This window comes from Hetaerina americana, unplaced genomic scaffold (genome assembly GCF_022747635.1).
Source record: "Hetaerina americana unplaced genomic scaffold, ioHetAmer1.1.p SCAF_1, whole genome shotgun sequence".
Lineage (NCBI taxonomy): Eukaryota > Metazoa > Arthropoda > Insecta > Odonata > Calopterygidae > Hetaerina > Hetaerina americana.
This window is the reverse complement of record NW_027286069.1, coordinates 20,935,154-20,948,375: the sequence shown is the minus strand read 5'-3', so window position 1 is coordinate 20,948,375 and position 13,222 is coordinate 20,935,154. Positions and strand designations below refer to the sequence as shown.

At 34.7% G+C, this 13,222-nt stretch overlaps 1 protein-coding gene across 1 annotated transcript in view; it reads right to left on the bottom strand.

The window, feature by feature from the left end:
* Positions 1-4,395: 4,395 nt before the first annotated feature.
* LOC139700477 (putative inorganic phosphate cotransporter) overlaps positions 4,396-13,222 on the bottom strand; it is a 47,190-nt gene continuing 38,363 nt past the window's right edge. Inside the window, exons 5-12 of the mRNA XM_071599053.1 lie at positions 12,954-13,109; positions 12,121-12,208; positions 11,682-11,914; positions 9,717-9,866; positions 8,949-9,081; positions 6,605-6,729; positions 5,756-5,875; positions 4,396-4,699 (exon numbers count right to left, since the gene is read on the bottom strand). Coding sequence (XP_071455154.1) covers positions 4,490-4,699; positions 5,756-5,875; positions 6,605-6,729; positions 8,949-9,081; positions 9,717-9,866; positions 11,682-11,914; positions 12,121-12,208; positions 12,954-13,109 — 1,215 coding nt within the window. The 3' untranslated portion in view covers positions 4,396-4,489. The remainder of the gene's footprint in view (positions 4,700-5,755; positions 5,876-6,604; positions 6,730-8,948; positions 9,082-9,716; positions 9,867-11,681; positions 11,915-12,120; positions 12,209-12,953; positions 13,110-13,222) is intronic.

The window sequence follows — 13,222 nt, the reverse complement described above, 5'->3', positions numbered from 1 at the left end:
AGACCCAGAGCTGTTACTGAAGAAGAAAGTGACAAGCCACTAACGAATAAAATGAGAAGAGGAATTTAAAAATTAAATAAATAGCTGAGAGGTAGATCAGCAAAATAATAAGTAGATTCGTTTAAACGAAAACGGCCGCACTGGGATAAGCCACTAGGGAGGCAATCCTAGAAAATATGCAGACACACTCCATTCTCATGACTCCAAAAGCTCTAAGCTTCAGCTTAGAGCTTTATTTTACAAGACTTGTAAAACATGTGAAATATTATAACTAAAAGATAAGATAAACTTAATTTTTGATGTTGCAATAGAGAGGAGAATGTTTGATAAATTGTGGAAGGGTCAGGAATAGGATAGTGATGTTGGACAGGATGAAGGGAGGAAGGAAGTACACAGAAATGAAGAGGGGTTTGTTGTTAAGTCGGATTTTGGGTTGTGTTTTGTTTAGATAAAAAACAAATATTTATTTGGTAGTTGTGTCCATTCAAAACCTATCTTAACCATTAGATTACCTAATAATAATAATACCTGGTTCATAATTAATCTCCAGCCACACTTCCTAGGGCTAGCTTGTGAGTACCAGGTGGATGAATTTGGTCTGGCATAATAGACACAGAATTTGAACAAACAAACAGATGTACAATAAAAGTTATCTTCTAAAGAAATAATTTGAGACCATCGAATTTTGCATTAGCAACAAATGAAAAAATTTACATTTTTAAAGTTAAAATTTAAAGAATCCAAGACTATTGGATTTTGCAGTAGCTCTTTTCAATTTACAAAGCATCTTCTCACCTGTCAATAAATTTAAGTTTTCCAGCTGTTATAAATCAAAATACACGTTTGGATAATAGTAAGATAAAGGATGTTACAATTTAATGGTCACTCCTCTTGGAAGTGAATGAATTGAAATCTTAATTCTGAGGAAAAAGTATTCTTTGAAAAATGAATATTAAAATAAATTGTTTTTTTATCTCAAATATATTTAGAAAAGTATATTCAAATCAAGCCAGGTTCTTTGTAGTATTTTACCCAACTTTGTGGTATATACCTAATTTATAGAAAAAATTAGAAGCCCTTACTCCTTGGTGTGATTGGACCCCAAAAAAAGAAATTAAATTTCAGATTCATATTATATATATAGGGAAAACCAGCAGCAGCAGGACAGAAGACGCAGGAGAAGAAGACCAAATTAGTTAGAATAGGAACGTGGAATGTTAGGACAATGATGAGGACAGGGAAATTGGAGAATGTTAAGCAAGAGATGGAAAGGGGAAATATAGATATTTTAGGTCTATGCGAGGTGAGATGGAAACATAGCGGGGATTACTGGAGTGATAAGTATAGAATAATATACAGCGGTGGGGATGAGAGCCAACGAGGGGTTGCCATAGTATTAAATGAAGAGGTAGGAAGAAGCGTAGTCAACATAGAGCAGGTAACGGATAGAATACTACTAGTAGAGATAAAAGCAGAACCGACGAACTTAGTTATTATTCAGGTATACATGCCACCGAGCAACCATAAGGAAGAAGAGGTCGATAAGATATACGATCAGTTAGAGGACATAATCGCATGTGTTCCTGCAGGGAAACATTTGATAGTGATGGGGGATTGGAATGCGACGGTAGGCGAAGGAAGAGATGGTGTTGAGGCCGGGGACTACGGTTTAGGCACGAGGAATGACCGCGGGGAGAAAGCAGTTGAGTTCTGCAGGAGACAGGGGTTAGTCATCACCAACACTTGGTTTAGACACCACAAAAGACGCAGGTATACATGGAAAATGCCAGGTGACTCAGGAAGATATCAGCTAGATTATATCCTGGTTAGACATAGGTTTAGGAACAGTGTGATTAATTCCCACAGCTTCCCGGGAGCGGATGCGGACTCAGACCACAATTTAGTTGCTATGAAATGTAGCGTACGTTTCAAAAAGATAAGGCAGGGGCGGCGAGTTAGAAAATGGAATGTAGAAGCATTAAATGGGTTGAAAAGGAAGGAATACAAACAGGCGGTAGAGAAAATCATGGAGGATGGCAAAGGGCTTAGTACTATCGAAGAAAAATGGGAAATGATCAAGAAAGGGTTGTCTAAAGCCGCAAAAGACACTATTGGAACCGTTAACGCTAAAAGGACTAGGAAACCATGGATCACGGATGAGATGATTACAAAGATGGATGAGCGGCGAAAATGGAAGAATATAAATACAGAATTAGGCAAAATGAAGTACAAAGAATTGAACAATAAATTGAGGCGGGCAACAAATAAAGCAAAAGAAGCATGGTGGAAGACGCAGTGCGAGGATATGGAAAGTCTGCAGAGGAAGGGTGAAATCGGTGCGCTGTACAGCAAAGTTGAATCGTTATCGGGAAGTAAGAAAGGAAGAGCTATGCTAACAGTTAGAGATAAGGCGGGTAAGGTAATAGTTGACGCAGGAAAGATCCAAGAGAGATGGAAGGAGTATATAGAAGAACTGTATAGTAAAGAACTCAGACCAACAAAGTTAGACATTGAAAAAGAAAATGACGTAGAGGAAGACAGCTTAGGTCCAGGCGTACTAGACAATAAGATAGAAAGGGCATTAAGGAAGATGAAACTAAATAAGGCCGTGGGGGTAGATAACATTCCCGTGGAACTTTTAAAATGCTTAGGAAAATGTGGGAGGAAGAGGCTATATGTGCTGATCCGTAGTATTTATGAGGAGGGAATCTGGCCGGAAGACTTTGTGAGATCAGTCTTAGTTCCTATTCCGAAAAAGGTAAAGGACACGTCATGTGAGGACTATAGGACAATTAGTTTGATATCCCACGCAGCTAAAGTTTTTCTCAGGATCATAAACAAACGGATAGAGAGTAGGGCAAATGATTACTTAGGGGATGATCAGTTTGGGTTTAGGAAGGGGAGAGGTACGCATGATGCCATTGCAGTAATGAGATTATTAATCGAGAGGAATATAGAACAAAACCAGGAGGTATTTGCCTGTTTCGTAGATTTCGAAAAAGCGTTTGATAGAGTGGATTGGGAAAAACTAATGAGTATTCTGCAGAAAATAGGAATAGATTGGAGGGAAAGGAGGCTAATCCGCAACCTGTACATGTCTCAGACTGCTCAGGTGCGGGTGGGAAACGGGGAGTCAGGATGGGCAGTGTTAGGAAGGGGTGTAAGGCAGGGTTGCCCATTATCACCGTTGCTGTTCAACCTGTATGCAGAGGAAATGATCAAAGAGGCATGGGAAGAACTGGAGGTAGGGATGAAAGTGGGCGGGGAATTCGTAAAATCAGTTAGGTTTGCTGATGACCAGGCTTTAGTTTGTCAGTCAGCCAAGGGGTCGCAAACATTGCTGAGTGAATTGGAAATTCAGTGCGACAGGTATGGGATGAGAATCAATATTAATAAAACAAAGGTTATGCGATTTTCTAGAAATAAAAAGGCCAAGATTAACATTGAAATAGGAGGGCAAAAACTAAAGCAGGTAGAACAGTTTACGTATCTCGGTAGTGTTTTGGACCAACACGGTCAAAGTAGTGGGGACGTAAGGAGAAGAATTGCGCTAGGCAAAGAGGCTTTCACAAGGAGGAGGGAGTTGATGACAGGGACTTTGAGTATGGATGTTAAGAGAAGACTCGTAAAAACTTTGATATGGAGCGTAGCTATGTACGGTGTGGAAACGTGGTCATTGAAGCAGGAGGATAGGCGTAGATTGGAGGCTTTTGAAATGTGGGTGTGGAGAAGAATGGAGAAGTTGAATTGGACAGAGAAGAAAACAAATGAGGAAGTACTTGGTATGGTGGGCGAAGAGAGGGGTTTGTTGGGAGCAATCCTATGGAGGCAGGAAAAGTGGATGAAGGGGGTGTTGACCGGCAGTGGGCTGTTGAAGACTGTGATAGAGGGTAGAATGTTGGGCAAAAGAGGAAAGGGAAGGAACAGGATAGGGATGTTGGATGGGATGAAGAGAGGAAGAAAGTACTCAGAGATGAAGAGGGACCTGATATAGAGTAGGATGATGGATTTTGTGTTTTGTTAGGAGTAATAAAATATTTGTTTGGTAGTTGTGTCCATCCAAAAACCTACCTTAAATGGTAAATTATCTTAAAAAAAATTATATATATGTATAGTAAATATAAATATATATATATAAATATGTATATATATATTATATATATAAATATAAATGTATAAATAAATAAATAAATAAATAAATAAATAAATAAATAAATATATATATATATATATATATATGTATATATATATATATATGTATATATATATATGTATATATATATATATATATATATATATATATATATATATATATATATATATATATATATATGCAATGTTACCTGAAGATATTCATTTTTAAATGAAACTATGAAGGAATGGAGATTAGAAATATTTTAATGAACATAGTCACTATAAAAATACAAAATAATTATCAATAGAAAAATGATTTGTCTGAAATGTGCATAATCGGAGGCATAGCAATGCATTACTTTCCACCTGGCATTTTTATGACAGATGCTTCTTTTCCTGCTTCCAAAGAAAGTGTTCCATTATCATTGGAATTAACTCTTTTTGCTCTGATGGGATTATTCCAAGGTTGAATTTCTCCCTTTCCAAAAATAATAAATATGAGGTTGAAGACAAAATATACAGCTGCAGATACAAAGAAAACTATTCGCCATTGATCAGCATTTGTCTGAAAAAAGAGAGATATTTTGTTAGTACATTTGCAGATAAATTTTGAAGTAAATCATGAAATGACTTGTAGGTTTATACAAACCATACAGCCAAGAAAATGTGCGTGATTTTCTTTAATTAATATAATCATGGAGAATAGATACAGAAGATTAATGACATTACTCAAATATGTTAAGTAGTGATATTAGTTGTGGCAATAAAAATTATTAACTGAGTGCAATCTTCCCTTTCTCTACTTAGCTTAGCCCATTTTTCTCCATGAGATGATAATAAGGCAATTATACTGGATGTGAACATCATTTCTGTTAAGCTTATTCATCACCAACATTTTCCGAACTCAACTGAAACCAGTGCCACAAAATATCCCATGAGATGTTGCCCAAAGCCTTTGATAATTCATTTATTTTTGGTTCATTATTATTAATTTTAAATATTTTTTGAAATTTAAATGTATGGTTTCCATTTTTGATTTGCTTTATAATACCCATCCATTTGACTGTAGAGAAAAATAGTCTTATTCCTTTGAACTGCATACCAATAAGAAACTCATGTGGGATATATCAATAGTTAAATTGTCTAATTAAATACAGCAATAACTTTTCCTTTTCATAGCTCACTGACCTTAAGGAAAATGTGGTAATTTCAGAAGTTTGGCAACTTTAACAATTTCAGTTTGATCTTCTCATGAGTTATGGAGCTACAAAATTATCAATCATTGTAAAAAATTAAAAAAACAAAATGTACACATCAGCAAATGCCACGAGGGACACAGCTGTCCTCCATCTCATGGACATACTAATATTAACTGACAAACTTAATGCCAAAGAAACTGCGGTAGATGCCGCAACAATTACTTTTAACGGAGTCATCCACTAATGTGCATTTTCAATGCAACAATTTCAGATCGTAAAAATCATTCACCTTGATGGGGATCCCAGTCAAGGCGAATGATTTTTACCCTCTGAAATTATTGCATTGAAACTTAATGCCATTGAAAATTATGGCACAAAACTCATGGTAATTGATTCATTTTAAATTCATTACTAAAACTTACACTATCTGGTGCAATCGCCCCTGCTACCAATGGGGCAAGAATGCTCATGAAGTTGGCCACACAGTTCGTTATCCCCATGAGAGTTCCAGCAAAGTTTGGAGATAAATCAATATGGTTGACCTGGAAAATGAGATCATATCAATTGAATTAAAAAAAATCATTTACACCTGTGTCAGCTAATAGTATTTGTCAAATATGAAGAGTTCAAGCATATATTTCTCCCATTCAAACTTATGTATGTGAAACATCCATTATGAATTATGTATGTATTTTTACTTAGCCAAAAATCAATAGAATGAACGACCTTAGGAAAACATTGTGATTGTCAAATTGAATATTACAATGGACATATAACATTCTCTTAAATTACTGAATGAGCAGCTGTGAATTTTAACGACAGTTAAAGCATAGTAATTCACAGAGTTGATGTGAATATCGTTAATTTCATTTGTAGCAGCATGGAATTTTGAACTGAGGAATAGGTTAGTGCTATGCTATGTGAGGAATGTGATGCTATATGGCTTTGAAGCATGAACTTTGAAACTTTGAGGAAAAGTGATAGAGCCTCTTGTGACAGGGAGGTAAAGAAAGATTTTTAAGATCACATGGTCAGACAGATTAAGGGACAAGGAGAAGTGAGTACTGAGGAGAATCAGGGAACAAGAAGAAGGTTGATGATGCCCTGCAAGGAATGGTCAATTGAGCTTGCAAGGAGGGAAGAAATAAGCTTGTTGACATTGTAAAGGAGAGTTGCTCTAGGAAGAGATGGGGGAGCTGTGGAGGAGAACTATGACTTGCCTAGCAGGATACTAATAAGGATGAAATTGAAAATTTATTAACATAAATTACCTGGAATCCAACAAATGATGCCCCATTCAGCCCCACAGCCAATGTGAGCAACCCTAAAGCGACTTTTGGCTGATTATTAGGAATGTATCCAAGTATAATCAATGCAACTGCAGGGCCCCAGTGTGCTGAAATATAAAATAATCGTGTTGTATGTTAAATATATGTGAACATTATTCTGTTGTAAAAGATAATTTTTTCTGAACACAGTCTTGAATGGCTTCACATGTCTCTTGGAAAATTGTTTGAAAATATTAAGTGGGGAAGGAGTAGGCTAGAGAGGAAGATGACTGATAGGAAATCTTTACATGGCACAGTGGACAGTGGTGAGAGTAGTATGAAGCAACTGGGGAGAAAGATTGGTTTGAAATGGGAAGATAAATGTGGCAGGGATGTAGTCTATTATAAACATTTTTTAAAGGTGATGTCAAAATGTTATGCAGGAAGAATGAAATGGGAGTGAGCATTGATCATAGAAGAATTATATATAGGTAGTTGCTTAATTTAATATATGTTATGTCAATAGCTTCGCTGACCATTACATATCCTTTCATGTGCATTCATGTATTGTGTTGTGGTAACATCAAGCAATAATGTAGTTCATTTTTTTGTTGACCCTTAGAAATAGGTATTCATTTTCCATTTCAATTTTTGCTCCCAGAAATACTTCTCATTAATATATTCTGCAGTGGATAGTGAGATAAGACAAACTAATATCAAATGCATTAGTTGTGCAGGTAATGTGTAGATGAAGTACAGAAGCTCTGATAAAAATACCATACCCCCTGGAATAGGTGAAAGAAGAATATGGGTGAAAAAAGAATCATAGCCAAACAAAATTAATGAAAGAGGAAAATGAAAAACTAATGAAGGTCTCAGTGAAAGGAGGAAAACTGATATCAATAAGGGCCAAAGTAACAGCCAAATATATGAAAATGAGATAAGAGGCAGAATTTTCATGGAAAAGGCAAGTGTTTAGAAATATAAGCTGGATGTTTGCCAGTTTGATGTTGGAAATAAAAAATAGGACTACAGCTTTATTTGCATTAACTTTCTCTATGGATGAGAAATGTGGTCACTATGAAAAGAGCACATAGTAGTCATTAGAGAGGGCATTAGCAATTGAGGTAATTTGTACCATTAGAGATGTATGCGGGTAATTTGGTGGAGGTCAGAATTTCAGGGAATGGGAGAAGAATGTGTGGAGAGAAACATGAATTGTTGGCTTCAGACTATTCTCAACAAAAGGCATCAAAGGGTCACACAATTTAAATTCCCTTCCAATGGCATTCCACTTGAAGTTATCTCCCCATGGCACCCCAAGTGGCAGTCAGGATTCTAATGAACTAGATCCTGCCATGCAATGAGGTCTTGAACTCAGGTCCTTAGGGTGGGAAGCCAGCACTAGCTCATGCATCAACCTAATCCCCATGGAAAAGAGATCGTGAATGAATAATTATTTCTGAAATGTGGATTTGGAAAAGAATGTTAGATGTCAAATCAGGGATAAAGTAAGAAATGAGTTTTTGAGAAGAACAGGGAAGAAAAACGACTGCTGAACATCATACAAGACTGAATGTAAAACAGAATGTACATACACAAAGGAGGGAATGTCTTTTAAGATATGTGCTTGAAGGTACAGCAAATAAAAAAAATTATGAATGGCCTTAAAGAAGGGTATTGATATGTTGATAGGATGAAGATAATGAGTGACACAGAGGACTGGATAAGAAGGACCAAGGATCTGTAATAGCAGACCACATACTCGTATTATGATGAGTAATATCATATATAACTCAAAGGTTTGTCAAGATTGCGAACTATGCTGAAAAAATGTACATATATAATTGTTTATCTAGATATACACTTGTGAGCATAATTCAGAGCTGTTGTAAAACTGATAACTCTGGCTGATAATTAATTTGATGACGAAAATATAATGCTTTTAACTGTGATATTTTTTTTTAATTAAGAAGAAAAAATTAATACATATTTGAAACCGAGGATGTAGATACATATTTATAAAATATTGAAGCCAAAGCAATAATTTTTATTTTAGAATGGAGAAAGTTATTCAATGGGTTTCAGATGAAAAATAAAATCTAACAGTAAATAAATAAATATGAGCCTACAAAAATATGATTGAATAGACATTTTTTAAAAAGTTTCATTGAAGCCTGACATGGTGTAGATCTCAAAGATTGATTATACATTGGAAAAAAATTTGAATTTCATGCTAAATAGCTAAAACCAATCACAGCTAAAATGATCATCTTCAACCATATGAAAACACTCTATATTAGATAACATGATAAGCAGGACCACAATGGCCAAAATCTTTGTTTACCTATTGAGTTCCCTATTTTCCGAGCACTTCTTACAGTCAGCCATCCTCTTTCAAGTGTCGTATCAGACACCCAGCTCATGAACATGCTAAAAATCCACATTGCCAGGTAGGGTAATGCTGAAAGCAGGCCGTTCTGAATAAGAAGTAAAGCAGATTGCCAAATGAAATACAACGAAATAATAATTGCATGCATAGTATTGCTCCCATATTATTATCTGTGAAACAATTTTACCCAAAGACTAAGTATCATCTAAAGCCCTAAAATATATAGCATATACAGAATTGTTTATTATCTTAACTTGCTTATACATCTATGAAAATATATTTTCTTAGCAACATAAGTTACATATTAACTTAGTAACTTCGAGACATAATGTAGGATTTAGGCACTAAATTTGAGGCAAAATTCTTTCTCATTTATATTTCAAAATATTTCTTTAAATGATATGGGGAAAAATTTCATTGACCAGAACAATATTGAGTGATATTTAAATATTCCTATCATAATTAGCTGCTTTGTTTATTTCATTTCTAAGTGATAGTTTAACTTGCTTGGTGAATATTTATGAATCTGTGAAAATATGCAAAAGGAAATACATTGCCTAATTAAAAAAATATATTTGTGCACGGCTCTTATACATATGTTTTTCTAGTGCACAAAAATATTTTATTTCCCATGAATAAAGTTTTAGGTATTGCAATGAATTAGTATTATCCACAGAAAATAGTCTTGATTCTTTAAACGATACCCGACTCTCTCATACTAACTTCTTTAATGTGGTAGTTGAGCACATTGCCCATATATGTTGGCATCTCAGTAATCAGTGTCCAATATCCCCAGTTTTGTCCACAATGAGCGATTAATATGGCCATAAATGGCACAGATGTCAAAATACTTCTCCAAGGGGTTGAGAGATTCTGAAAAACAAATAGGGTCAGATGAAATTCATGAAAAACTATATCTTTTGAGGCACAGATATATCAAAGGTTCATACAGACATAGTAGATATGAAAGCAAGTAATTGAATCTAATATAAGTTTATTAATGAGTCATGTCATTTTCTGCAATTGGTGTTATGGAGCATGACAATATTAAAAATGTTGCCTGATTGAATGTGGTCGTGACATACATGTTCTATTTGGACGGCTTAAGCTCAATTGAGCATCTAACTGATGATTTTGTATTCAAATAAGAATACTTAATATTGGAATATTGCCAAATAAAATTGTTGTACATTGCTATGCACATGATTAACTGAGGAAATATATGAAAAATAATATAATTAATTGGTTAATAGTAATTACTTAGACAGTTTCCTTAAGTCATTTTTTTACCATTTGATCAGCATAATTGAGAAGCTTTTATCATTTTGTGACCACTTAATGAAGTGTTTGTGTGATAAACGTAGTTGAACAGTAGGTAAATAACTTATTTTCATGAAATTGATGAAGTTTTACAATATTCTCATCCAAAAAAAAATTTCTCAAAGTTAAGTTTGAAACTGATGGATACAAATGACAATTCATCATAGTACTCTACTGCCCCTAAAATGCCTTTCTGAATAACCTGCCAAAATTACCACTCATAAAACTGTATGACAATATTAATAATGTTTATGAATGATGTAATGTTTAATTCAACTTTTGATAAAATGTGTAGGTAACTATCATGTTAAAACTGGAGCTTTGTAAATTGTAAAATATTATTTATAATTTATAAAATAATTATTAAACCGTAAATAAATATCTTAATGGAAAGTGGACAGTTACAGCATGGGTTGTATCTTTGATTAGGGAAACTGACATAGATATGGGAGAGAAGCCAGGGTGTCTGAACCACCTAGACCTAACAGTATATGTATAATATTGAAAGTAAGCACATGCATAAATAATCATTGTGTAAAACCCTGATATCCTGATAATCCCCTCCATTACTCAATGTTAATGGTTCCTAAAACAAGATTTCCTTGTTATTGACAAGAAATGCTCATCCTGTGTATGATGTAGGGAGAAATCAGCATCGGTATTGAACATTTATTAATAAAGCCAGGACATTACGAGGAAGTTTATCGCTGAAACTTAAAAAATATGCTGCAGTCATGCTTATTCTGATTCATCTAAGATGGAGCCTAATTCTTACTTGTTGCAACTTATTTGCATTTGTATTTCAAAATAAAGAACAAATCTCATATGTATATGGTTTCCTCAGGATCAAACATGAGCAGGATTTTTCAAAGTCCTATTTTAAAAAGAAATCATTGCATACCTGCTATGGGGCCATGTATGTAAATATGCAATGTGAGGTTAAATGTGGATTGTAGACATATATATTCATACATTACACACATGAAGAGTAATGTTTATATATTTCAAAATTTGAAAAATTGGTACAGTACCAAATTATGGATTATTTCAAGATTAAGTATGGTTATATTGGGAAACAGTTCAGCCAACATTCCATGCAGATAAACATAAACTATAGCATAACATTTTGCTTAAGCAGAGTTGAACACCTCCACTCCCTCAGAAAAAAGAAGTCATCTTCACATGCTCCCAGAAACCAAAGATGCCCCAAATAACATCTATCCATTGAAAAAAAACTGATCAGATGGGACACTAAAATTGTACTTGCATGAATATACATTTCATTTTCAAAAATGTCAAACAGAGATTTTTGGTCTACTTGGTTAACCCTGGAGGACAAAACTGAAAGAAATATTCAATGGGACAAACCTTTGGATTTACATGATCTTTTTGTGAGCTCAAAGATGATACAATGTAATTCCGTTCTGCTTCCGATATCCAGCGATGTTGATCTGGCTCAGATGACCCAAAAATAACCCATACAATTGTCCATAGAATGCCAATTCCACCAAATATATAGAACATGGATGGCCATCCAGCACCTTTGGTGGCTGCAAGTAAACCACCTGTGGACAATGCTACCACTGTTCCAAACTGTGCTCCTGTGTAAATATTGAAAAATATTATGATATTGTCAGAAGGGGAGGGCATATTTCCTCATAAGACTTAAAAAACTCATAGGAATCATGCTGCCCGAAAAAATTCATTTACAGATTGAAACCATTGAGATACCTAGTTCATATTATTAGAAGCTTCTACAGGCAAAAAGTTAGCAAGCATTTGAAATACACACAATGTAGGTAGGTACCTGCATAAGCAAACGTTGATATCCTTCCTCTTTCAATTGGCGGGGACCATCTTGCAAGCAGGGCATGTGTTGAAGGGAAAAGGACACCCTAAAAAATGATATCACTGAATTCATCTCTCCTTGTTTAAAGAAAAGGTGGAAGAAATAACATATTCAGGGTTCGTCGAGTGTAGTCAGGAGTTTAATTGGTTTCGACATGCATCTGGTGCTTGAAAATTGACATTGATCTACAGTCAGACTGTAGGAAGTTAGCTCAAGTGATTGCCTCAGTTATGTGAATTGCAATATATTTTTAATGAGTTAATCTAATAGTTAAGGTGCAGAAATATTGTTTTTAGTTATGATATAAGTAAATCAGAATTAGGTTACTTTCTTATTAATCCTCAAGTCAATGCCACAAAAATGTTTTCAATCTCTTGTGAAAATTCAAGTCAGTCTTGTCAAAGCGTACAAAGCTCAAAGAAAAAATTACTCATAAAAGCTGATTGACAGTTACTGTTATCTGAATAAAGCAGAGGAATGTTGTTTGAAGCTGAAATATTTGTGCTCTCCCTCATTTCGTTGGTATATGCCAACGTTCAAATTATTCATAGGAGTATCCCCTTTTTTTTTGCACGTGACCAAAAATATGAATGCATCAAATTTGCATTTCTTTATTTAATAAAATAGATTTGTCATGTTAAAATGTTAGCGGAAATATAAATTTTTTAATTCAAGTTAATAGTCACTACAGAATTTAAATTTTTAACTCAATGCATATGTGTTTGCATTACTACAAAAGTCTGTCGACAACAATTTCTATGAATGCTCATTAATACTTTGAAAATACGTACCTGACCTAATCCTTGAATAACCCTGCAGGCACACAACCACTCCAACCCTCCGTTGGCAGCCAATGGTGACAAAAGGGTGAACAATGAGCATAGACCCATTCCAACTGCTAAAACTAGTTTAGGTCCAAACCTTTCAGAAAGCTGACCAGATGGAATCTATTGAGGAATCCAAAAGAGGATAGGTACACCTTTGAGGATAATTTCATTTTTCCTGTTAATTACAGCTAGACATCCTGAAAAATCATCTGTTGCTACCTTAATATGTCTAG